Genomic DNA, 26,492 nt, shown 5'->3' on the forward strand with positions numbered 1-26,492 from the left:
AGCTCGCGAAAGACATCTCATAGCTTTTAAAAGCGGAAGGAGTGTACTCTAGGCGGGTAATGGACTCAGAAGCACCTAAGCTTTCAGCAGTCGAGCTAGAAGGTGAAGACCAATCATAGGTGATGTCCACGCACCTGCCTAAGGACCTTAGCCCGAAGACCTGAGTCATGTCAATGACCGTGGAAGACATGGGACCCATTCTAAAATTGAATGTGTTGGTCCCATTGTTCCAGAAGAGAAGAATTGTGGTCATGAGCTCGAGCTCGGCAATCATCGTGACCTTGAAGAACATGATAAGCTCATAGATTCCATTGGCCATCCATTTTTGCTTCCAAATAAGCTCGTGCTCGTGCACCCATTATGACCAGGCCTCATCTCTCATCAGTGGAAGCCTCTTCGAAAGTTGGACCACTTGAAGGCCGAGATGCCAGCCTCAGTGAAGTAAGGATTGGGAGTAAACCAGTTGGCCGATGGCATGTTACTCTCCACCACAATTGGGACTCGAGCAATCCAAGTTGGTCCCAAAGAATGCACTCATCCTTCCTCAAAGAAAATTAAGGAATTCAGGCCAGCCCGAGGGCAATGAAGGTCATTGAGTCGACAACGCATGGTGGTGATGCCCTCACTGGACTCACATATAGGACACGTTTTAGGTGCCATTGATTGATTAAGTTTTGGGAAGAAAGTGAAGAGGGGTGAAAGCAGAAAGCAAAAGGGAACTGCTCGGGCAAGAAAATTCTGGAAAATCTGGGAAGTTTGGAAGCTCAGAAAATAGGATTGATTAAAGGTATTTGGCCGAGAAATTTAAATGAAGATTATATAATAGGTAGTTAGTTAACGTTGGAAATCATGGGTTGTTGCAAAGGTTTATTCGAAAACGGTTGTTTAAATGGTGCAAGTCCCGAGTTAAAGCATGCGGTTGGTATTTAATCATTATTACGGTCTCGATTTGCAGACTTAAAAAATGATTAAAGAGGGCACTATTTGGGTTAATATTTAACATTGGGCTTTGCATTAGGGAAAAGCCCAAAGGCGCCAAAACAAGTCGAACTTGCCCAAAGCCCAGCAATAAGGCCCGAAGCAAACTGAAGCCTTTTCAAGCCAAGGCATGGACCATGTGCCTATGATGGAAATGAAAAATGACAAAGACCAACTCACTATCAGCCAAAATGCACTTTCTAATGGCATTACAAGTAAATAGATGATGATTCACTGCTATCCGATAGCCATCGGCCAAGAATAAAGCTAAAGTAGTCAGTTCATACCCAGAAAGCTGAAACTCTGCTCTCAAGCCAGTTCGTACCCAGAAACCTAAAACTTGTCCAGATTCAGCCTTTTTAAAGCTATAATTCCCTTAGAAAAGCTATCTTTTGTCTAGTGTAAAAGCTCTGCTACCTTCCCTTAGTGTTGTAGTATCGATTCCTTCATGTAAAACCTATTTACCATCCATCCTTTTTAGCATACAACCTCTGTAAACTCAAAGAGAAGTGGTTGCAAGAAGTTCGACCTTGCCCAACAAGGTGAAATCTTGCCCGAGTCTCTTTGTTTGCACTTTAATTTAGTAGATTTGTCGCTTAATGTACATTTTAGCATGTATTCAAGCTATTTCCAACTATTTTCCATCTAAGAGTCCCATTTGCATTCAAATCTATTTAACTTAATAAACCTATTTTCATCAAAAACAAATTGCATTCAAGGAAATGGTTAAAAGGGCCTTGAACTCCCTTCTTTTTAAACGTAAAAGATTAAGAACTAAAACTCCTTGTTCACAAGGCAAGAAAAAGAACTTAACGCAGACTTAACCCATCTTCGACAATCCTTTGATAACAAGAAGTTTAAGTAACTTGGGGTGCAAGTAATCAACTTAAATCACATCTATTATCTGTTATACTAAGATAATAGTGGCACGCCAAGATCCTTGTTAGTTTTGATTGTGAGCCTCAAGGCTTACACCTAAGGCCCCACAAAGGCACTTTTCAAACTAACTATAAACTATTCTTCCAGCACACGAAGCAACAAGAGCTAGCCCGACAACACACCAAGTGCCAAACCCTAGGGAGCTGTGCAAGGGGAAATCATAACCCGAATAGGATGACTGTGCATAACCTAGTGAAGAAGGTATATGCTAATTTCCTATTTCCATGTCAGTAAAAGCTGAAATTGGTTGAATGTCAAAATTGTCATAGTGTAATATTAAAAATTTGAAACTGACTTCAAACCTTAATTAATAGTATAAAATGTACTTATCTCATTCATCTGAGTGCAAAATATACCTAGGGGTTGTATCGAGTTTAATGAATTTTGTTTGACTATCCAATCTAAGTGTAGTCAATACACACTATAAACATGAAAATCATGTGATAAATAAGACAAGAACAGGTGTACAAAGAATATTATTTGTATTAATGAATTTGTAGGGTTACAATCTCTTTACAACTTGATCCACTGATTCGATCTCCGAAATGTGTAGATGTGTAATGTTGTTGATCTAAGGGTCGGGATGACTTGATCTTGGATGAACGAATGCCGCAAGGTTTTGGCTCTTGGCAATGAAGGAACCAACACATGTAGGGGTGCTTGGTGGTTCTTCACGGAACTTGATGAAAAACACGAAGGATTTTCCGAGTCTTCTTGAGTATTTGAGTGTTTAGGGGGTTTGAGTGCTTGAGAGCTTCAGAATTTCAAAGCTTCAGCGTCTGGTTGTGAAATGATTTCTCTACCCTTTTCTTTGTCTTCGAGCCTCCTATTTATAGACTTTCCAAGCCTTGACTACAAATGGATTTGACTCCGTCAATTAACATTTGATTTAATTAAATTAAAATCAAATAATTCTTTTCCACCAAGTGTTGACACATGTCATTCTTGATGACTCATCCGATTTTGTTGAGTCACACGTCATGTGTACAATTTGTGCGACACATGGCACATGCCACGTATGCCCTGGCATGTCGAAACTTTAATGCATTAGTGAATATTTCGTTCACCGAAATTTCGATGTCTACATACACTTTGAATAAAAACATTTCAGGACTTCTAAAAAGTCTATAATAATTTAGTGGTATTCAATTATGATTTCTTGTGAGTCTACAAAATTTCACATGTTTTAAAAGATTTTAAAAACTCATGGATTTTGAGTGCTTTAATAGTAACCTTTTTGCCATAGCAAATCTAACATATCCCCTTAAGATTTTGATGGATTTCATTTCTAATGATATTTTCTACCATTCACGATTATGCAATGACTATCATTATCACCACCTTCCACCACAATGTCGCCACCCCAACACCACCACTCTCATCTCCTCCAACACCCCAACACCACCCTGCCATCACAATCACCACTCCTACTATTAGAGCAACTCCAGCGTTGGAGCCCTCCCCCTGGCAATACACTATTCAATCCACCTAATGAACAGTAACTGCCCTTAATGAACAGTAAGTAACCCTGGCAATAGAATTTGCATCTCCACCGTTACACTTCAATATCGGATAAGATTTTTAATCGTTCTCGTTGCGCCACGTGTCATTATCCGAAGTATTATTAAATAATACAAAATAATACAATTATTGGTGATGGATTTCTGATAAGATTATTAACCAATCACGTCACGCCACGTGTCATAATCGGTTCACAATCTTTGAGGATAGATTTCCATCAGATTTTTAACGAATGACGGCATGCCACGTGTCATAATCTGTTCACAATCTTTGAGGATAGATTTCCATCAGATTTGTAATGAATGACGGCATGCCACGTGGCATTATGCAGAACCTAATCCTTTCTGAATCCTCTATATAATTCACCATCCATCCTCACAAATCTCACACCAAAATTCTCAAGATCTCTATCATTATTCATAGTTTCTGCTTCCTTATTCACAAAAATCTGTATCATTATTCATAGTTTCTGTTTCTTTCTTTCAATGTCTTCTTCTTCTTCCTCAAGGATGATGTGGGAATTCAATCAGGAAGAGGAAGAATTGTTTAACGAATCAGAAGCAATGTTCAATCACCATGGGGTAAGAAATGAGAGGGAAGAGGATGAGGAGCGTCAAATGAGAGATGACGAAGTAAGAAGGGGCAGAGCCTCACATTCCCGTCGAGTCATCCAAGCTGCGGCTCAGATCTGCAGGCCCTGCCGTTCCGGAAACCTTGATAGAAGCAAGCAACGACGAGGTATGGAACTCTTGGATGATTATTTTGTTCCTAATAGTGCATTCCCTGATACGTACTTTAGACGTCGTTTTAGAATGGAACGACATTTGTTCAACAAAATCATAATTGCTGTTTGCAACCATGATTCTTATTTTGTGCAAAAGAAAGATGCTTTTGGTGCTATGGGTCTACTGCCTGAGCAAAAAATTACTGCTGCCTTGCGGATGCTTGCATATGGAGCATCTGCAGACCAAGTGGATGAGATAACGAGGATGGGGAAATCAACCATTCTTGAGTCCCTGATGAGGTTTTGCGGAGCAATCGAATCTATCTACACCGCTGAGTACCTCCACAAACCTACACACATGGACTTGGAGCGGCTGTTGAAGAAGGCGGAGATGCGTGGCTTTCCTGGGATGATTGGAAGCATTGATTGTATGCACTGGACGTGGAAAAACTGTCCAAGTGCATGGCAAGGCACTTACGGGGACAGAAAATGAGCAAAAAGTATCATTCTGGAGGCGGTTGCATCTTTTGATACATGGATTTGGCACGCCTTTTTTGGGGTCCCGGGAGCTCAAAATGACATCAACGTCCTTGCCCAATCCCCAGTGTTCAACGATGTCCTGCAAGGAAAGGCACCAAAAGTTACGTATGAGGTCAACGGACGTATGTACGACAGGCTATACTACCTAGCTGACGGCATCTACCCGCGCTGGTCAACATTTGTCAAAACAGTGCCACATCCGCAGAGTGCAAAGGAAAAACACTTTGCAAGCTGTCAAGAGGGGTGCAGGAAGGATGTGGAGCGTTGTTTCGGTATCCTCCAAGCTCGCAGGGCGATCGTCAGGGGTGCTACCAGATTGTTTGATGTTCGCTTCGATCCATCATGATGACGTGCATCATTCTTCACAACATGATTGTGGAAGATAAGTACGATTATGAAGCTGTTGATGAATATGAGCCAGACCTGATGAACAATTCAAGAACACGTATATATTGTGCTCATGACGCCACCGATGAGCCCGTGCAACATGAGCTATTACAAAGGGATGGACGTTACAATGAAAGGCTCATTCAACGATATACTGCATTTCAAATGCCAGACATGCACAATGCCCGACAAATTGACTTGATAGAGCACCAGTGGGCATTGAAACAAGCTGAAGATAATTAAGTTCATTTAGTGTGTTTTTTTGAATTTGGTATGTTTATGTTATTTTATTTGGTGTGTTTTATTATTTGGTATGTTTATAATTTTTTTATGTTTATGTTTATGTAATTCTTAGTATATGTAATTCTTAGTATGTTTATGTTTATGTTTATGTAATTTTTTTATGTTTATGTTTATGTAATTCTTAGTATGTTTATGTTTATGTTTATGTAATTTTTTTATGTTTATGTTTATGTAATTCTTAGTATATGTAATTTTTTTATGTTTATGTTTATGTAATTCTTAGTATATGTAATTTTTTTTATGTTTATTTTTATGTAATTCTTAGTATATGTAATTTTTTTATGTTTATGTTTATGTTTATGTAATTCTTAGTATATGTATTATAAGAAGAAAACAGAGTCACACTTCGTGTGGGTTTTAATCTATGTAAAGGACTTTTAATTAGAACGATGGACTTTTAATTATTTTATACAAGGACTTTTAATTAGAACGATGGTCATGGTCATGGACTTTTAATTATTTTATACAAGGAGGTAGAGGGTTTGTTAATAACTTACCAAGGAGGCAGAGGGTTTGTTAATAATTTTCATGTCGTGAGGAAAGCAAGGAGGCAGAGGGTAATTCTTAGTATAAATAACTTACCAAATTAATTTGAATAAATATTCAAGAAATTGGAAACAACATAAATAATACAAACAATAAATAATAAATTACAACCCAAAGTGATTGGAAAATTATGGCCTCCGATTACAAAAAGTACTCTATTCATCATCACTTAACCAATTTGTGGTGCTAGGATGATCTTCTCTTGCGGTGCTAGAACCACCTTGGCTTGCTATTGCTTCTCTTGCACGCCTCCTTCGCACAACATCCGCTTTCTCTGACTTCCAAAAAAATTTAGAATTTGGAGACTTCCCTTCTAAAGACATGTTCATAATCTCACGATCTTGTTGAGCCCGTCTTTCTTCTCTAACATGTTCCCTTTCTTGCCTAAGTAGCTCTCTTTCTCTCTCATTAGCATAAAATTCTCTCTCAACAGCTGCTGCTTTTGATGCCTCTCTAGCCTTATCAGTCTCATCTTTCGCCATTTCCCTCGCCAAAGTCAATTCACCTTGGCGAGTAAGTTCTTCCATGAACTTTGCATAATCATTCTTGGAAGCACCCCCTTTTCTCTTTGAAGCCTTCTTACCTTGAGGCCTAATTGGAAAACGGGTCGAACTTAACGCTTGTTCAGGGAGGGGCGTTTCGGGCACTTCTTCTGCATCATCTTCATGAACATGATCGGGTGTAGAGTGTAGATGGGTGCTGTTCATGTGCACTTCTGGACCGACTGGCACAACTCTAAATTTAGGACAATCTTTGACAATATTCCAACATTCCCACCGGTTGAATGATTTATTTTTGCTTTTGGTTTTGGCAGCGTACCAAGCTTGTGCTTGAAGTTCCTACACAATAAAAATAAGTTACAAATAAATAATACAAATAAATAATTATAATGAAAATAAGTAACAAATAAATAATACAAACAACATAATTATAATGTAACAAATAAGTAACAATAAATAATAAATTTTGTACGTAACAAATAAATAATACAAACAATAAATAATAAATTATGTAGATACCAAATAAATAATATAAACAAATAATTATAATGTAAATTTGGGTATCAAATAAATAATATATTGTTACCTGATCCGAGTAATTTTCCTCACTTCGAATATTACTACTAGCTTGTGCCTAAGTAATTTCCAACGACTGGACATCGATTCTTTGGTTCTTTTCCCACCAATTTTCTCAAGAAAATTGGTATGAATAAGACTCCACATCTCTCGCAACTGCATCTCATTACCCGTAAGCGAACTATGAGTAACTTCAACCCAGCTAGTACACAACGCAACATCTTTAATAAGCGACCAATTCGTACCTGCACCAATGGTCATTTTGTTGAAAAAAAATGGATTCAAACTTTGAGACAAAGAAATGAATGTGATTGAAAGTAGTTGAGAAAATATGAAATTGTTGTGTAAGGTAGATGATAATGAGAAGGTATTTATAGAAAAGTAAAAACAATTTTTTTTACAATTTTTTTCAGATTTTTCAGATATTTTTTTGAATTTTTTTGAATTTTTTACAATTTTTTTTAAATTTTTATTCAATTAATTAATCTCTGCCGTTGGATATAAAAAAATTTGAATTCCAACACTCTAGATTGTGCCACGTGTCACAATGGTAACTTTTCAGATTTTTAAAACTATTTTTTCATTTATTTTTTAATTTATAAAGCATTTTAATATCCATCGTTGATCTCAGATCGAACAATGGATATTAAATCTGACTTAAATTTTTTTTTTTACCGTTGAGATCGAACGGTCCACATTAAGTGACTGTTAAGATCTAACGCACTGTGGGAAGCCATGTGGCTTCCCAACAGTAACTGACAGATGCTTTTTTTTCTGATTTTTGTGTCGGCGACGCGCCCCCACGCGCGGGTGGGGTGCACACGCCTGACACAAAAAAAATAAAATATTGCGCTGACGTCACGCCCACCTCGGGCTCTCGGGCTGGCAATCCCTCACGGTCTCGGAGCTCGGGCCTCCCCCGTCCATCTGGCTAGCCCACGCTGGAGCGACGCCAACGGCCCTCGGGCCCTTCTTTTGGAGCCTGTCCCCCGAGCAAAACCCAACGGTGGGAATGCTCTTATCGCTTCCGCATAGACACCAACTTTACTAACACCATCTTCCAAACAATCATCACGTGTTATTCCACCACCATCGCTGCAACCACCACCTCATAAGACTGCTATATCATGGTCATGATCACTATTTCATTAATGAAAACTCATATATAATGAGGCTCATTTAAATTGGTCAGCAAAAAGTCCATGACAATCCAACGGATTAATTTTATTGTCATGTGTTGTCAGTCTTGCCTTCAGTCAAGAAAATAGTGCTCTGCTCTCCAACGGAGCTAGAAATTTATGGCACTAGGACACAACAAAATTATCAAAAATTGTACCTTTCATTTATAGTTATACATAGGTGTTTGCCTTTCTTCGCATGAACATATGTTTGAGGTCAACACTGAGAGGAAGAAATTCACACCGTTGGTGTCATAGTCACCTATCGACCCCACCCTCTCTTTCATTCTTATCTTCAAGAGCCTGTTATCCTTTAGTTTGGAATCTATTTTCAAAGATTCGTCTTTGTGGAACACGGTTAATTTTGTGTTCTCATTTGCCCTTATGGACACATTGATACATCACACTAATTACGTCACTAAGATATCACGTCACTAACTAAAGTGAATCACTGAATAAAAAGGACAAAATATAAGAAATGTAACTTCAAAACAAGAACTCTTAGCCCTAAAGAAAAACCCTATCCGCATCCCTGTCTTTGGCCTCGTGGTCCACGGTAATCTTTTTTGTCCGAATATCCTCTTTAATTGGAAGATTGGTTTGACAAAAATATCTTTAAAATGTAGTCGTTCATGTGACAATTTAACAAGAATATTAACAAATTTTTCACAGAATGACTAAAATAATTTACAGTGAACAAACTCATGGACCACTCATATCGATTTTCATTATTAGTTACAAAATGAGAAGTTATATCAATCTCAACGACTATTTTGTCTAAAAAGTCTCAGAAATTATTGGTGTGCCTCTTAAAACATAACGATCCTAGAAGTGTCGTTTTTCTATAGAGCTGGGCCACACCTATCTGCTACATTCCGAGATGAACATGGTTATAAATAGAGGCACTGGGCAGCAATGAACTGCACGGAACAGCCCACTAGCCCTTGTTCATAAGCCATCCTTCTGTGTTCTTCCTTCAGCTTTTTTCCCCAGAGTTAAGCCAGTAAGCCATTTTCCATCAACCATGGTAGGCATACCACAAAATGCGGTGAGCAAGGGTGAGCTCAGCCTCTTCACTATGTCCGACAACAAAATATTAGAGCTCATTTATGCAACCCACGTCCATGAGGACAACTCCTTTGATGTTGATTCTCTCTTCCTTGTCACTGAAAACATCATCAAGCGTTCGACCCAGATCGTTGATAGCATTGTGCAGGTATGAGATTGTGTAACATCCCTATGTTCTTCCGCTAATTAAAAGAGAAATGTTAACTACAGTCGCTTAAACGCTTAATACACGAGGTAGCACTTGCTTAAGAAGCTCAGAATAGTCTGTGTGTTTATATTGGGAAGACTGTTAGTTAGAGTGAAACGTAAGCCAGGGTCTGTTAACTTCAATTGCCTACCCGACAATAACTAGCATTGCTCTTAATTGCGATGGCTGTGCTAGATTCCCTTGCATTTATTAAAAATAATACTATGGCACTCGATATTTCAGTTGGTTTTGTCCTGAAAATTGGTAGAGATGAAGTGGGTAAGGGACATTTTGTTTGAGTACTTGTCAAATAGATCCAACGATTAAGTAGTCGTTTTCAGTCCGATCTGAGGCAGCAAATTAACCTAAAGGGGCCCTGGTTCCCAACACTAACGATTTGCAATTTGACAGCTTTTCTGGGGGCATGCTCGAAAAATACAAAAATTATATTGAAAACAGGATAGTTCTGAATTTTTAACCGTTAGGTCTTAGTTTTTGTCCAAATATCCTACAGTTAAAAATTTAGAATATCCGATACTCAGAAGCAGTATAGAAGATCCCCTAAAAGCATTGTCAAATCGGGAGTTATTGCACTAAACCAAAAGAAGGAAATAATTAACTTGATCTAGAGTCATAGTTCTAAAATATGTTACTGCAAAATATGCAGAATGAGAGTACCATTCAATACATATAGCTTGTTTTATTAGCACCTCACGTTTTGTTCAAATTATTAGAACATTGATTTTTTGCATCATTAAAAAAAAATTTGAAAACTATTTTATGTCTCTAACTTTTTATTAGAAAATATTCCTTTTCCGTTAATGAAATGTAGAGAATTTTTTGTAATAATTTTATCAGAACACTTTTCTTATAATTAAACTTAACTTTTTACCTTAGGAAAAAATTAATTTGGGAATGTAGAGACTGTTCTTATAAATTTGTTTTAGATAAAAACATGGTAAATGTTCCACCTCATAACTTCAAACGAGCTAAATTTTTTCAAAACAGAACGAGTTTAGAGCCTTTTAGTACGTTAAGGTAAACGACTACAAGATTTACAGTACTAAGAACACAAAGGTTGACATGTTCTACTTTTAAGATACCCAGCCTACCACAAAAGTACTCATCAGAGTAGACATTATTTGAAGTGGACAAGTTGTTTCACCTTGATGTTTTCTTTTGATTTATCTTCTTTGGCACCTTTTTCTCCTTAGGTTACAATACAGCTCTTGAACGCTGACATCTGGACATTTCATTCTCCTATTGATATTGATAATGATGTTGCCTCTGGACCTCTTTAAATTTATTATTTGACAGAAGGGCCACATACAATTTTCTTTGTTGGTAAATCGGACACGTATAAATTAGAAGCTTGAAAATGATTTTATTAATAATAATCCTCACTAAAATTAGAAGTTTTAAAGATTTGGAATCCAAATCATTATCAAAAAGAAAAAAACCAAATGTATAATATTACTTCTTTCTCCAACAATATATGGTTTCTTTTTGGGACTAATCCAACAATATCAGATTAATGAAGTGATTAGAAGTAAGAAATATCTTGCAATTATATTACTGTGCTGAGTTTAATTTGAAGTATCAGCAAACTTCCAAATGGTGAATAATTACTAGTGACTTGTTGCAGGGCACCCAAGTCCATGTTGAAACCATTGATGAGAACCCCCCCAAAGCCACCTTCAGCTCTCCATTGTGCACTCTCAAGTCCATTGGCTGTGAGGTCATTATTTACAATATTGCATGACAAATTGATTAATTCTTAATTTTCCTTTTATTTTTCCAAAAAAAACAAAATAAAAATAAATTCTTATAGTTCCTATAAAAAATCACGGGTTTAATTATCTGCAATTTCTTTCAGATGTCATGCAAGCCACCAGGTGAAGAAATTGCCCACGAATCAACCTTGGCAACACTCAACAAGCTCTCAACTTATTCATGGGAAACCAAGGCAGTGTTGGCCCTTGCAGCATTTGCTTTGGAATATGGAGAGTTCTGGCTCCTTGCCCAAACTCAACGAAGCGACCTACTTGCCAAGTCCGTCGCAATCCTCAAGAGAGTGCCAGTCCTTCTCAAGCCCGCGGACCTCCAGAAGCGCAGGCAAGCTGTTGCCGAGCTCAACGTCCTGATCAAGACCACATTGCAAGTGATTGAGTGCATCTTTGAGCTTGAGAAGCTTTCTGCTTATGATCCAAAGGATGTGCCAGCATTGGCAATTGCAATGGATCACATACCGGTCAATGTCTATTGGTCTATCATAACTATTTTTTCTTGTGCAACTAAGATCACCCTTCTAACCAGTGATGAGTAAGTTCTTTATTTCCAAGCCAATTACCATGTAAAAGTATATATTTCTTATCAATACAATTTTAAAACAAGTAATATTTATCTGAGTTGGTTTCCTGCGTTGTAGAGAGAAGCCATATGATTTGTCTCAATTTGCTCAAAAAATCCACTACATCCTCAACAAGCTTAAGATACAATTGTTAATCTGCAAAAAACAGATAGGTGAGTACTTGCACTGTTGTACACGTACATGTTACACTTGATATGCATTGCTGAAAACTAAGTGTTTTCTGTGTAAAACAGAGGAGGCAGAGACCTACCGGAAGCTGAGGAAACTTTTTCAGACCCCTGCCGAAGTTATGGAGGTTTTCAAGGTCTTGATTTTCACTAAGGATACCGTGCAGCCAATTATTGACGGTTCAATAAGCAAAATGGTTTGCTCTCATAGCACGTTACTACTTTTTGATAAATTTCACTATTACCGTTTGTAGTGTATGTAGCTAATTAATGTAATCATTGTCCGTAATTTTTCAAACAGGTTAGGATTGATGTGCTGCGGAGGAAGTATGTGCTTTTGTTCATTTCCACCCTTGACATTTCTGATGATGACATTTCGGTTATCAAACCAGTTTATGAGGGGACAAAGAAAGACGATAAGTATAAGATTGTGTGGATCCCTATTGTGGAGCAATGGACTGATGACCTACGAAAGAAGTTCGAGGTCTTGTGGGCCAAGATGCCATGGTACACTGTGCAGTATTTTGCGCCTGTAGCCGGCATCAGATTCATCAAGGAGGAGTGGCACTTCAAGGGCAAGCCAGTTGTGGTAGTGATGAACCCGCAAGGCAAGGTGGTAAATACGAATGCTCTCCACTTGATTCGGATTTATGGAATGAAGGCATTTCCTTTTCATGAGGGAATAGAAGATACTCTCACAAATGACAAAGAATGGATCACTCTTATTGTGAATGATATTCACCCATCCATACAGACCTGGGTAATTAATCCAATTCATTTTTCACAATTCCACAGCATTACAGCACCAATTTTAATTCAAATTTGTGGGTATAATTTTTATTTCTTCGTTCGAACAGATCAAAGAGGAGAAGTACATCTTCTTCTATGGAGGCAAAGACAAAGACTGGATCCAGCAGATCGCAGAGAAAGCAACTACCATTGCCAATGACCCCTTCATCAAGGAATTGAAGATCAATATTGAGCTATTTTGTGTTGGCAAGAGCCCTGAAGGCGGAGATGACCTTGGAATTCTCGGGAGATTTTGGAATGGAATTGAGAGCTTGTTCTTCACCAAAGTCAACAAGCAAACTGACACTGTGACCAAAGAAGTCCAGAAGCTGCTTTCCTACAAAAATGAGGTTGGATGGGCTGTGCTTACTAAAGGGTCCACTGTGGTGGGGAGTGGCCATGCCTTCACAATCTTGAAGGTCCTCAACGACTTCGACACATGGAAGAACTCCATAAAGGAGAAGGGCTTTGAATTCTCGTTCAAAGCATACTACGAGGAGGTGATTCAGACTATGAGGTACTGCTGCCGCCTTGACATCCCGAGCGTTGCTGGAAAGGTCCCAGAGACCATGAACTGCCCAGAGTGTCCTCGCACCATGGAGACATTCGTGAGCTACAAGTGCTGCCACCCTGATTCTCCCATGAACGCGCTTGATTGAAGGGTTTGCTGTTTTGAGTCTATGAGGTCATCTTATGACTATAGTATGAAGTTATGAACTTATGCGTTGTGTTTGTGTGGTACGTAGTGTCGTCCTTGGGACTTGAGTAATGGGTATTTTCATTATTATGTAATCTGATGATGCCTACCAATCTGAGTGGTGAGTGTTGTGTGATGTGTACGTGTGTCTTATGATGCAATGTTATGTTTTAAGTTTTATGTTTCTGTAGCACTTTTCGCCCTCGATATCATGCATATTTCTTTGAATTTATTATATTGACATGATCAATCAACCTGGTAAATCCAAGCATGATTTTATTTGGTGGTTTTCATTTTTTAGAGATGAATGTAAATATAACATAGAATTGGGTTCTATTATTTAGCAAAATGGGTGCAATCCTTACTTACAGGGAACAACTGAAAAAGGTCATAAGACCGATCAGTCCTCCTAATTAAGAATAAAACTCATCTAACCCAATAGCAATTAGCTAAGTTTGAGCAACCTTCTTATGCGTGAGCCTTGAGCCATATTTAATTGATCATCACCTCTTTAATACAGGTATACAGGTAGAGTATCTCGGACATAAATGGGAAAAGAATGACAAATAAAAAACGTTGTTGAATTTTATTTTAATAAAACGATTGTAAGAGGTAGTCTATAACATGGAGTCGTGTAGCAAAGGTGTGTGACCTTATCTGCAACTCTAGAGAGACATTAGTTGCTTGCTCGGGCACCCTACGGCTGAACTGTGGCGGGGTAGTCGACCACTCCCTCTGAGAGGGGAGTGGTGGTCTGCTGATGGCCCTAGTGTTGTACCAAGGTCCTTGGTTGATAAATTGGTCGTTGACCTTGATTGTTGTGAGCTTTATGTTATTTTTTGTTGGGCTAATCTACTCTGCCTATTAAGTTTAGATAATGATATGCTCATGCTATCAAGCTAGTTTTGTCAGTCCAATGTTACGATCTACATGACACGCTCTGATTAGACGTGGTTATTTATGCTTCCACTTATATCACCGGAGATGTTTTAATACTTTGAGGCCATGTCGTCAATTGTGAAGTACTAGTCCACAAACCTAACCCAACTTCTTTAGTGGTTAACGTTTCAGAAAAGAAGTTTTGATCCATGTAAAACAAGAGACTTTCAATTGTAATTCCTATTGGTGCACAATGGATATATCACGGATAATGTTAGGAAGGTCAAATTTTTAAATCAAACTTGTAAACTAAATGACGTGTCATCAGTAAGAAATAAGCACGTTAGTCAGCACTTAATTACTAATCCAATCATCCACAACCACATCATTCGATTTGCAAAGCTGGTTTAAAAAATTTTATCTTCCTAGAATTACCGATATATCATTGCGAATATGATAAAGGCTTGGCAGTAAATTGGCAATATAAACATCGAATTATTGCTTTTTAATTTGTGTCCTTTGATATTCTTCGATTCATTCAATCCAACGATTGAAAATTGAGAGGTGTATGGAAAATAAAAAAATGTGGATAGCACACCCCAAAACAAAATTTTAACAAAAAATAAAGACACCCAATGAACATTTTCAACCATATGAACAAAAAAATAAAGGCACAGGCCATGTCTCTTGGGTCTTGTCCGCATGACTTTCGTCCGTTTAAAATACTCAACCAAATGTTTTTGTCATTTTCAATGATTGATTTTATCCTTAGAGTTAAGAATCAATAGGTGTTGGATAAATTAAAATCCAATGAAGCCATTTTTTATTACTTTACTGATAAGGTTTGATCATTTGACCAACATCAACAGCAACAACAACAAAGTCTTATCCCATTAAGTGGGATTAACTTTATGAATCTTAGAACACCATTGTGCTCGGTTTTATGCTTGTCTTTTGTTAGATTCAAGTGATCCAAATCTTTTCTTGAAGTCTCTTTCCAAGTCTTCGATCATATGACCAAACAACGAAAAAAGTCCATGTTTGTTGAATGATCATGGAAAGCCTGCCTGAAAATGCAGTGATGACCGAGGAGTTTTCTAACTAGTTATTACCGATGATGAGCAAGAGAAACACATGGAGATGGAGGATAGGGATGAGGGTTAAGGTAGTGAACGGACCAGCCTTTTCGCCAGGTTTCAATCATGAAGCTCATTTTTGCAGTTAATTACCTTGTTCCTGAGAGACGCCAGCTTTAATGTTCATGCTCTATTCATAGTCAAAAAATAAATGACTGTAATTGGGCAAGTTTTTTTTTCTCTTTGAGTAGAGTGATATCATTAGTGGGTTAAATAGTTAACTTAATTATTAATGAGGAGGAAATTTGATAAGAATCGAACCCGTATTAAGTGCATTGACATGATTTCTTTCCGGCACTACGATAAATAACCCTTTGTAGTTGTCATTGCCTCCCTCCAACCGTAATATTATATTCCTTGTTCTTCTTTCATCTGTAGCAAGAGGGAAAAACTTGATTATATTCCTTGTTCTTCTTTATCATAAACGATATTACTATATATTATAAGCCATAATCTTAAGAGGAGTCCCGGGAAAAGTTAAACTCGAACTACATTGGATTGATGAGTGACACATTACCTTGATTTTTCTTGCGACTCCAGTGACATTTCATGTATATATACTCGAAAATTAGAAGAAAAATAAACATGATCTTATTTGTCAACAAACAGGAAAAAGAATACAAAGTAGCCCTGGAAAGCTTCAGCTAAAAAACAAAACAAAGAAAAGGCTCAATAGGCTAAAAAACTCTTTTAATCGATTTAACAATAGGCTAATAGGATTAACTAAATTAATCATTAGAGACCGAAACAATGAGAATGTCTAAAAATTAAAGTTCTTCTTGACTATTCTTTAACCCCTAGGTGAACAAAAACATTTTCAAGAAATCTGTTCAGGAAAATATAGAAACCCATGAGGCAATTCCATCGTCTGGGATAACACATATTTACCTGGACTCCAACCTTGAGCCAAAATTTTTCTGTTCTGTAGCATCCACCACACCGAACACATTTCTCGGTAGGGGAATATAACGCTTCTCCTTGTGAGACCTAATTTTCACTTGGAAGGTAACAGATACAAAACATTAATCAGTACACAGAACACCGCAAATAACAGAATTGTCAAACACATTATGCTCAAGGGAAATTATTGTAACAAAATTCAAACTGATAGCAATCGCGTCCGTGGATACCAATGACTTTTCTTTTAATTACTTGACAGGTCCAATCCCAACTTGTGTCATTTTCCTAAAGATGTTCCAATTTCTCAAAATATTAAATCCAACTACATTTCTCAATCCCCAAATGGCCACATATGAGAAACCAAAACAAAGCCTTGAAGGGGGAAGAAGAAAGAAAAAAGAAAACAGAAGAAAGGTACAGTTCGGCTCCTACAGCAATGATTTACCTTTTGTTTTGGCAAAAGTTTCCATTTTGTTAGAGGTTTAGGCACCGGTAGCTGTAGAAAACAATAGAATATGTCATTGGCAGTCCGACATCATGCTTAAGAACACAATAGTAACAACTAAATCAGTTACAGAAAATACCATTTTAGTCAACCAATTAACATGATAGGAACCGTAAATTGGCATCACAAAAGGGGATCAACAAAAATCTCGACAATTACCTGAATACACCATTCTACTTCTTTTCAATTGTCAAGCACTCTGCATGTATTCACTATCAAATGCTTATATACACGATCAAACCTATCAAAACAACATAAACAACATCGTTTTAACAACCACTGTCAAAAATACACCCAAAATTAAAATTAGTAATAAGAAACTAAACTAAAAGCAAGAAAAATAAAAATTGAAGATTGATAAGACTTACAAATGCCATCTTTACGACCTCCACCCAAATCACCTTCTCAAGTGTTGACCCTTGGCAGTTCATGTTCTGCAAAATAAGTACAGAACACTTCCATTTGACCAAAAAATTAAAAAAAACGAAACCCATGAGAGAATCAATTTTCTAGGCCAATTATACATTAAATTTCATAAAGTTCGATAAAAAGATAATAAAATTCCTAAAATTTAAAAAAAAAAAATCCAAGCTTTGAATTAAAGGAGCAAAGAAAATCTACTCCTAATCTTACAATTGATGGGGGAGAGAGGGATTCACCCACAAATTGCAGTCTCCATGGATCAATCTTTCTTTTTTTCTTGAGTTGTGGAATGTCCAGTTTAATCCAACACCTGGTTTCATCCATTTAAACAAACAAACCATCAACAAAAACATTTAAAATTTAAAAATAAATTAAAAGAAAGGAAAAATTGAATCATGGAAGGTTGCGGGGGTGAGACCAATGGCCCTGTATGCCAACAACGACAACACATGTGCGTAAATGCGACATTTGACAAAGTCCTATTTCAAAACCTACAGATTTAAGTGACAAAACTTGCTAAAGTGATCACAATGGCATTGGCAATAAAAATTAAAAGCATAAAACTTAATTTCCAATTGTCCAAAATGCCAGGAAAGATCTCATTTCTTAGTAGCATAAGACATACTGAGATACGACAAAAATATGGCTTTACCTTGAACCGGTCAGTCTCCGCAAATCTCTCACTCACATGAGTAGCCATGTGTGGATCCTAAAGCCCATAAAACATTACACATAATCAGTGCAATACCAAATTAATTCCTCAAATTTGTAACAAATACAAACTCAGAATTGTAATTGCATTCAAAGAAGAAACACAAAAACACAGACATTCAAACAACCTTTTTGATTGCGAGCACAAATGCACCAGCATTAATAAGAACATTGGTCAAAGAACATGTTCCCAGCCTAATTTCTAACATCGCATCACCTTCCCCAACATCGACCGCAGCTGTGAGCTGATCCGTTGATCTCAAAATTTGACATTGAGTGCTGCAAACAAACCAAAATCAATCAAAGAAAAGAAATTCGGAACTAAAACGATTTTACCTATGATGGAAAAAAAATATATCCAATTAGATGAGAATTTACATAGTAGAATTAATAATGCAATTTCCGCAATCATACAATACGAAACCCTGAACTCAAAATCCTGTGCAAATCCTCAAATCCAACGAAACAAAAGGGCGTACCTTTTCTGCTGAAGAAAACACATTTATTATCTGACGATACAGAGAAACCATAAAATCATGAAACCAAAACCCTAGTTGCCTAAACGCATTGCAGGGGAATGAAAAGGTAGGGTAAGGAGACTTAAAGGAGCGGATGCTTGAGCAGCAGCTGCCATGAAAGAATCAAAAGGCCAGACAAACAAATCCCTAGAAACAGGCCCTAAAAATCCATACCCATACCTCCCTTACCCGTTCCCTTCAACCCTCGCAAAAAATCCTCTCATCTCTCTCATCCTTGTCCCATCTCTCTGTGCAAATCGCAGAAAACAAACCCTAAACCAAATCCCTGAAATCCCTCGCCTAAATCATCCCACATCTCTCTTGGACACCCCCTATCTTTCACTCTGCAAGCCCTAAACCAAATCTCCTAATCCTATCTTGGACCCCCCCTAATCTCTCTGCCAATCGCACAAACAAAACTCCAAACCTAATCATTCAAATCCCACCAAAACCTAATCCTTGAAATCCCACCCAAACCTAATCCCTGAAACCCCTTGTCTCAGACGCTCAACACCTCTCTCTCTCAGAAAGCCCAAAACGAAATGCCTAGTAGGCATCGAAACAAAACTCCAAACCTAATCATTCAAATCCCACCAAAACCTAATCCTTGAAATCCCACCCAAACCTAATCCCTGAAACCCCTTGTCTCAGACGCTCAACACCTCTCTCTCTCAGAAAGCCCAAAACGAAATGCCTAGTAGGCATCGAATCGGCCTGCAACACCCCCAGGCGAGATCGAGAGCGACAGAATAAGATATTTGTGAGAGAGCTGCGAAAGAGAAAAGGGAAAACGATAGGTAAAGCAAACAACACAATTGAAAGAGAGAACCCAGCGATGATCAACACGTGGATCAAATAGGCAAAACCGAAATTCTAATCTGAACGGCAACGCAGCCGCGGTGTAAATAAACTGAAATTCATTCCAAATCACTGTTCATTTGAACAGTGCAATTGGAATCCCTTCTTTAGACTAAAGTAATCATGTGCGTTTGTTTCACCAGACTGTTTCGGATTGGACTAGCTGCGAGGACTAAGCTAGACTGGTTTAAACTAGATTAAGCTGGACTAGCTTAGTGAAGTGTTTGGTACAGTGTTGGACTAAGAAGCAGAATAATGAAAATAGTAGTGTCACCAGTTTGATGTTTGCTCAGACTAGGACTACATTATTGTTCTATTTTAATTGTTTTTTTATTAAATATATTATTAAAATTAATAATATTGGATGAGAGTGAGACTTAATAAAAATACAAAAACCAAATTTTCTTGCCAACGAAAGAAACATACATGATTCAAGAGTAGCATTGTTCCAAACATGAATATAACGAAGTGTTCTCCCAACAATCGACAGGGTTCAAAACGCTTTTCTTAATTATTCACCTTTGGTTTAAAGTTAGTAGATTAGAACCAAATCCACCCCACACATCATTAACTTGAAAGAAATGGTTCTTTGACAAGTTATCATTTTGTTTACATGCTTCCACACATACTCCGCAACCTGAAAATATATTGAACCAACACAAGGGCATGTCCGAAATCTAGACGCATAGTTTTCATTTGAAACGACGTTTGAAACTTGAAGTACATTTAAATGACAATATATAACATATCAAGTCTATGATTAAAAGTGTAACATCCCACATCGCTCAGGTGAGTGGATCATGTAAGCCTTATATGTATATTCTCATCTTTACCTAACACGAGGCCTTTTGGGAACTCACTGGCTTCGGGTTCCGTAGGAACTCCGAAGTTAAGCGAGTTTGGGCGAGAGCAATCCCAGGATGGGTGACCCCTTAGGAAGTTGCTCGTGAGTTCCCAGAAACAAAACCGTAAGGGCATGGTCGAGGCCCAAACCGGACAATATCGTGCTAAGTTGGAGTCAAGCCCAGGATGTGGGGGAGCCCAGGGCAGGATGTGACAATTTGGTATCAAAGCCAATCCCTAGCCGGATGTGTGCCGACGAGGACGTCAAACTCCTAAGAGGGATAGATTGTAACATCTCACATCGCCCAGAGGAGTAGATCTTATAAGCCTATTAGTATATTCCCATCTCTACCTAGCACGAGGCCTTTTGGGAACTCACTGGCTTCGGTTTCCGTAGGAACTCCGAAGTTAAGCGAGTTTGAGCTAGAGCAATCCCAGGATGGGTGACCCTTTGGAAGTTGCTCGTGAATTCCCAAAAACAAAATCATGAGGGCGTGGTTGGGACCCAAAGCGGACAATATCATGTTACGATGAAGTCAAGCTCAGGATGTGGTGAAGTCCGGGCGGGGATGTAACAAAAAGTGAGTGATAACTCATATAATCCTCCACAACATGAGGATTACCACCGCCATGGGTAAGGTAATTTAAGCAACTTAATATACTTGGAACAAAGCACAATTATCATTACAAGCACCACATGCAGCTTTGCTATTCATTATTCTGCAGCACTTAGGTCCACATTGAGGTCAAGAACCTGCTCAAACATTCCAGGAAATTTGGTTAAACCTTATATGAAAGACATGGTTCTATGAAACAGTAAAAACCAACAAACGCAAGTTAATTAATCAAGGAAATGTCCATCGACTTCAAGGATGAAATGAAATCGAAAACAACAGAACCAAACTAATTAGGCAATGCATAAATTTGTATTTCTTACATTCCCTGTTATTAAGGTGTATATGTTGAGTACATCCAAGACAGCGCACTCAAAGTGTGTGGAGGCATCATAACTCTGTTAAACATAAGAAGTCTTTTGTCAAGTGTGCATAAATCATATTGAAGAGTACCCAATACAGGTCAAGGCTTGAATAAGACTTACGGTTGATATAAAGCAATTGTCCAAAGTGGGTTCATTAACAGGCTCATATCTATCATAAGTCTTAAAAAATATGTTGTCAATAGGCCCTAAAAAGTCAATCCCTGGCTTTAGCTCAATCTCGGTGTCACATCCCGGCCCAGGGCGAATCACTTCCCGGGCCCGCTCCACCACCATAGCATGATATTGTCCGCTTTGGGCTTACCATTCCCTCACGGTTTTGTTTTTTGGGAACTCACGAGCAACTTCCCAGTGGGTCACCCATCATGGGATTGCTCTAGCCCCCTTCTCGCTTAACTTCGGAGTTCCTACGGAACCCGAAGCCAGTGAGCTCCCAAAAGGCCTCGCGCTAGGTAGGGATGGGAATATACATATAAAGCTCACACCCTTGGGCAATGTGGGATGTCACAATCCACCCCCCTTAGGGGCCCGACGTCCTCGTCGGCACACCACGGCCAAGGTTAGGCTCTGATACCAAATTGTCACATCCCGGCCTGGGATGTGACACTTCTCGGGCCCGCTCCACCACCGTAGCACGATATTGTCCGCTTTGGGCTTACCATTCCCTCACGGTTTTGTTTTTTGGGAACTCACGAGCAACTTCCCAGTGGGTCACCCATCATGGGATTGCTCTAGCCCCCTTCTCGCTTAACTTCGGAGTTCCTACGGAACTCGAAGCCAGTGAGCTCCCAAAAGGCCTCGCGCTAGGTAGGGATGGGAATATATATATATAAAACTCACACCCTTGGACGATGTGGGATGTCACACTCGGGATGATCAATCCATGTGTCTGTTGATACAAATGCAATAAATTTCCCCTTTGGAGCAACATTATGAGAGTAGGATCAACAGAAAAGATACATGTTCAGTCAATAAAGCGCCAAAGAATTGGCCACCAGTAATAAGAAAATACAACAAAAAAGAAACAGGGATAACTCAGGATGAATAAATATCCACCAACAAGCTATTGGTTCAAAGTATACACGAGTTCCCCAGAGGCCTGCTCTAAATACCACTATTTTCTCCTTTTGGTAGTAGTTTGGAGTCGAAATGATAGTAGGATAATATTAATATGCATCAAGCAAGTGTTACCACGAAACCTTTCCAACAGTTATAAAATAATATAACTGACTATATCATCCACCCAATATAACATTGCAACTGCATATCCAATTACACAACAGAAATTTAAAAATTGTGGTTTAGACATTGTATGCATATAAACTATACCATTCCTTTCTTCCTATTAAAGAAAACTCATGTCCTTGCCATAGAATAAAACAATCAAGTCATTGGATTGTTTTTTATAAAGCAACAGTTACAAAGGACCTTCTCAAACATGCACACAGCATTCATTGCAAAATAAATATTGGTCCCAAACAAAAGGTAAGAGAACTCACGTATCTGATTTGTGACCCAACTGCTTCTGTGGCAGGATAACCTGCACTGAGTGAGATTCATTGGTGTTTGGAATTGGGTGGCTCATGATGGCAATAGCTCTTGCAACCTTACCAACCTTCCTAACCTATCAAAATGCAATAAATTTTCAGTAAGTGTTGGGGAATAAGCATTTTTCTTCACCCTTCAAGCAAGATACAAAAGAACAGAGAAGATATTGTGTCCTTTGCAGACCTATAAATAAAAACAACCATATGCATAGTTGTAAGGCATACGATGAAATCTTTATTTGTCACTCTTGTTAAGTCCATTCCCTCATGTGTTTTAGGATCAGTTTCACTATAATCTTGAACATATAGGATGAACTTGCATGCAGGACGCTTTTCAAACAGACCCATAAGTGGAGATTTAAGGGCCTCCATGTCAGTTGCTGGAACCTTGTGAACCTGTTGCAACATTTGAGATCCCACATGTAAGGTTTAAGATGAAATTTATACAGGACAGTGTGTGAGTGTCTTTGTGAGTGTAGTTACTAAATGCAACTCAACTCATTTCTCAAACCCGATACCAAAATCCAAAAACTCTATTCCAACCTAATACCAAAATCTGTTGAAACTAGACCTAAATTACAAATTTAACTTTGCATCCGCCCTTACAACAACAATTTCGTGATGATTATCATCATTTTGGGACTGAAAATGGCATAAAATGTGAAAACCCCAAATTCTAAAAACCCTAATTTGTTCAAGTGCAGAGGTTTATTATTGAAAATTTCTCAAACCCAAAACACCTAAAAGCCTAGTAATATCACGATCTGCAAAACAAATCGAAGAAATAATGTCGGATTCAAAGTTTACGAGACAAGAGGAGCATGTAAGGGCGAGCAACATGCAGCTGAAGGCTAGCAGGACACAGAGATGAGGATGTGGAAGACGACGATGAGGGAACTGGGCAAGGAGGGAGCAGGGCGAGGATCGAATCGCAGGAGAAGAGAGATGACAGGATTAGAAGGCGGCTTAGCAGTCCTCTTCGAATCGGGGGGGGGGGGGTGGTCTCGCTAAGACCTGTTAGCGAGGGACTCAGTCGGGGCGAGTCCCTGCTAATCCCATTAAACTTAGTTCGGGTAGGGAACAAACATAAGACTGGACTAAAACTTAGTCCAGTCTAGTCCAATGAGGGCTAGTGATGCCAAACAAACACACCCGTACTTTCTAAGAGCGAAAACTCTCAAAATGAGAGAAAAAAGAAGAATGAGATTAAAAAAGCACCCAAATATACAAATCAAATTCGTAATTACATCAAAGATACGTGCTCAAACATATAATGGGCAAAAACATGAGTTAAAAATCCAAACCTCAAGAATATGATTGAATTACACCAAATATGATTGGGGTCGTCCTCGAGGATCAAATGGGGACTTGAGATTTTGGTAATTGTGTAGAAGAAAAAGAACACCAATGGAACATTCCTATTAACTAACCCTCAAACCCATCCAAATGAGATCAACTAATCAACCAAATTAGCCCAATCAATAATCCTTAAGGGCAAGATTATTTTTAACTATACACATTCACATGCTAGTTATTTGATACTTTTAACTAATTCTGCAAGTTGTATTTCTGTAAATGGGAATGAAAACGTAACTTTTGGTCTTAACTTTTAGAACCAATACACATCTCAAATATAGGAGTCTCAAAAGTTGTTTCATTTATTTCTTCCAAATAAATTTTTTGTTCAAACAGATATTCGAACACAATACTCTATGATTGACACACACTTTAGACACCTTAGAAGAACTCACGTTTCTCTACCTCAAAAGGAGTTCAGGGATACAAAAAAACTACTTAATACCAAAAGCATAAACTACACTCAATACAATCAATAACTAAACTAAAAATATATCCAACAATTTATCAAAAACACCATCAACTTAAATACATTTAAACCATAAAAACCAAAGAACAAACCATATAATTAATGAGTGGTGAGTGCAGACTTTCTGGCATTCAGGGCACCAATTATCCTAACAGAGAACGCGGTTTGGTCCTCCTCCTTTGCCATTTCCTACCCATCCCCTGAATCCTTATCATCTGCACGTTCCAACGCCGTCTCGAGAAGCGCCTTAGCAAACACTGAGGAGGAAAAACTAATTAATTTTTTTAAAACAAATATTAGTGCACTACAGAAATACATCATCTATAATAAGCAAAAACGTGAATGCTGAAAAGACTAAAACAACATAAAACAAATTGTATGATTGAACCCTGAGTATTGGGTGGCTATAAAAATCACCTTTGTTCAACCGGTTGCAGATGTCTCCACTGTTTTTTCTTCATATTGTTTGACTCTTTTACACTCTCAATCTACAATCTTATGATCATTAAAAGCAAGAAAAAATTGGAAAAACGTTGCTTATAATCTGTTTGTTTGGTGAAAAACTGCAAAAAGAGAAAGAAAAAACTAAAATTAAAAGCAGGAAATAATATATTTTTACACACACATCCGAACAAAGATGAAGAAGTTATATATATATATATATTTTGGTGGTGTAAATTGCAAAAGAAAACCTAATTTTCTTCCGTACGCTGTTGATGTTTTCTTCATCAGAAAAGGTCTCCTGATTCAGACTTCAGTACCTTAAGCCAAAATGAGGAATACCTCCGCATGAAAAAATAGTACTCTCCTACATTGAACTCCTTAATCTTTTGGTAGACTATCTCATCAACAAATAGGAACGTATCAGTTTAACCATTTATAAAGGAATAGAATTGAAGGAGGTCAACAATGTAATGCATTGATAACTCATATAGTCCAATGATAACTTCATATTGTCTTGAATCAATTCTTACATACAATTAACAATATATGTTGTATATTTATATGTATAAGCCATCAAATTACCTATCAGCACCCCCCAATTACCTATCAGCACCCCCCAAAGAAACCCTTATGATGCCACTAAGAAGCTTAAACCTCAATCAAAATGTCACTGTTTGACAAAAATAAACTCAATATTTACTAATTGAATGTAGACATTGTATTGCATAATATGCCTACTTCATATAATTGCTAATAAAAGGAACAATTGCTTATCTTTATGGAACATCAATTTTCCAGGTGTCTGATGCATCAAGAAAGGCCAAAGACAATTGCAAGAGTAAAAAGGTGAAGTGCATTGCAGCGGTTCAGGGGAAGATCATGGTAGGGAGCAAGGACTCAAGCATACATGTCAATTTAAAGGTCATGTACAAAGTAAATCATGTGCTCGTGCACTCATTAAAACAACATTACGTGGCATCTCACTGTATTTAGGAGTTTTTTATGATGAACAATTGGGCGCAAGAGATTAAAGCAGCAACGATTTCTGGAAGCTCCAAAAAGGGCCCAGCAATGCAATTGTCACGTACAAAGATTGCCTTTACGATGGAAGTTCGATCGTGGAAGGTTAAAATTTGAAGGTAAGGATTACAATTAGAAGCTCACATTGAGATAGAGCCTTCCATTGATAAATAACACGCAGGAATAGAGAAGGCACATCAAACCTCAAATTTCGCTAAAACCCGGGAAAAGACACATCAACTCAAGGTATTCCAACACATCCTTGGCAGGCTATGGATTTTCTTTGTCCTCTTCGTCATAACCTTACGTGCCAAAACAACCAAGCCCAACAAATTAACGAACTAATTTTTCTGATTCAATAATAGCATACATATTATCAAATAATCAATCAATAATTCACATATCATTAAGGGTT

At 38.0% G+C, this 26,492-nt stretch overlaps 2 protein-coding genes across 2 annotated transcripts; one reads left to right on the forward strand and one right to left on the reverse strand.

Moving 5' to 3' along the window:
* The first annotated feature begins 9,064 nt into the window (after window positions 1-9,064).
* LOC137731911 (protein SIEVE ELEMENT OCCLUSION B) lies at window positions 9,065-13,651 on the forward strand. The gene is made up of 7 exons (XM_068471171.2): window positions 9,065-9,408; window positions 11,093-11,185; window positions 11,324-11,769; window positions 11,876-11,970; window positions 12,052-12,182; window positions 12,287-12,745; window positions 12,843-13,651. The coding sequence occupies exons 1-7, from the start codon at window positions 9,217-9,219 to the stop codon at window positions 13,431-13,433; spliced, it is 2,007 nt and encodes a 668-aa protein (XP_068327272.2). The 5' UTR covers window positions 9,065-9,216; the 3' UTR covers window positions 13,434-13,651.
* Window positions 13,652-15,156: 1,505 nt separating this feature from the next.
* LOC137731477 (ribosomal RNA small subunit methyltransferase, chloroplastic) lies at window positions 15,157-19,021 on the reverse strand. Its single transcript, XM_088687327.1, has 9 exons — window positions 18,505-19,021; window positions 18,154-18,304; window positions 17,967-18,023; window positions 17,260-17,325; window positions 17,051-17,132; window positions 16,832-16,882; window positions 16,375-16,483; window positions 15,748-15,858; window positions 15,157-15,616 (listed from the first exon to the last, which is right to left on the reverse strand). The coding sequence occupies exons 1-5, from the start codon at window positions 18,525-18,527 to the stop codon at window positions 17,127-17,129; spliced, it is 303 nt and encodes a 100-aa protein (XP_088543453.1). The 5' UTR covers window positions 18,528-19,021; the 3' UTR covers window positions 15,157-15,616; window positions 15,748-15,858; window positions 16,375-16,483; window positions 16,832-16,882; window positions 17,051-17,126.
* Window positions 19,022-26,492: the final 7,471 nt, after the last annotated feature.

The sequence above is a fragment of the Pyrus communis genome, chromosome 16 (assembly GCF_041283825.1).
Source record: "Pyrus communis isolate YQ-2024b chromosome 16, ASM4128382v1, whole genome shotgun sequence".
Taxonomy (NCBI): domain Eukaryota; kingdom Viridiplantae; phylum Streptophyta; class Magnoliopsida; order Rosales; family Rosaceae; genus Pyrus; species Pyrus communis.

Coding starts and splice junctions, on each gene's coding strand:
- LOC137731477 (XM_088687327.1), bottom strand. CDS start 18,527: ATGTGTTTTCTTCAGCAGAAAAG. Junction 18,305..18,504: donor TGTTTTCTTCAGCAGAAAAG/GTACGCCCTTTT, acceptor GTTTGTTTGCAG/CACTCAATGTCAAATTTTGA. Junction 18,024..18,153: donor TTGTGCTCGCAATCAAAAAG/GTTGTTTGAATG, acceptor TATGGGCTTTAG/GATCCACACATGGCTACTCA.
- LOC137731911 (XM_068471171.2), top strand. CDS start 9,217: ATGGTAGGCATACCACAAAATGCGGTGAGCAAGGGTGAGCTCAGCCTC. Junction 11,186..11,323: donor TCAAGTCCATTGGCTGTGAG/GTCATTATTTAC, acceptor AATTTCTTTCAG/ATGTCATGCAAGCCACCAGG. Junction 11,971..12,051: donor AATCTGCAAAAAACAGATAG/GTGAGTACTTGC, acceptor TGTGTAAAACAG/AGGAGGCAGAGACCTACCGG.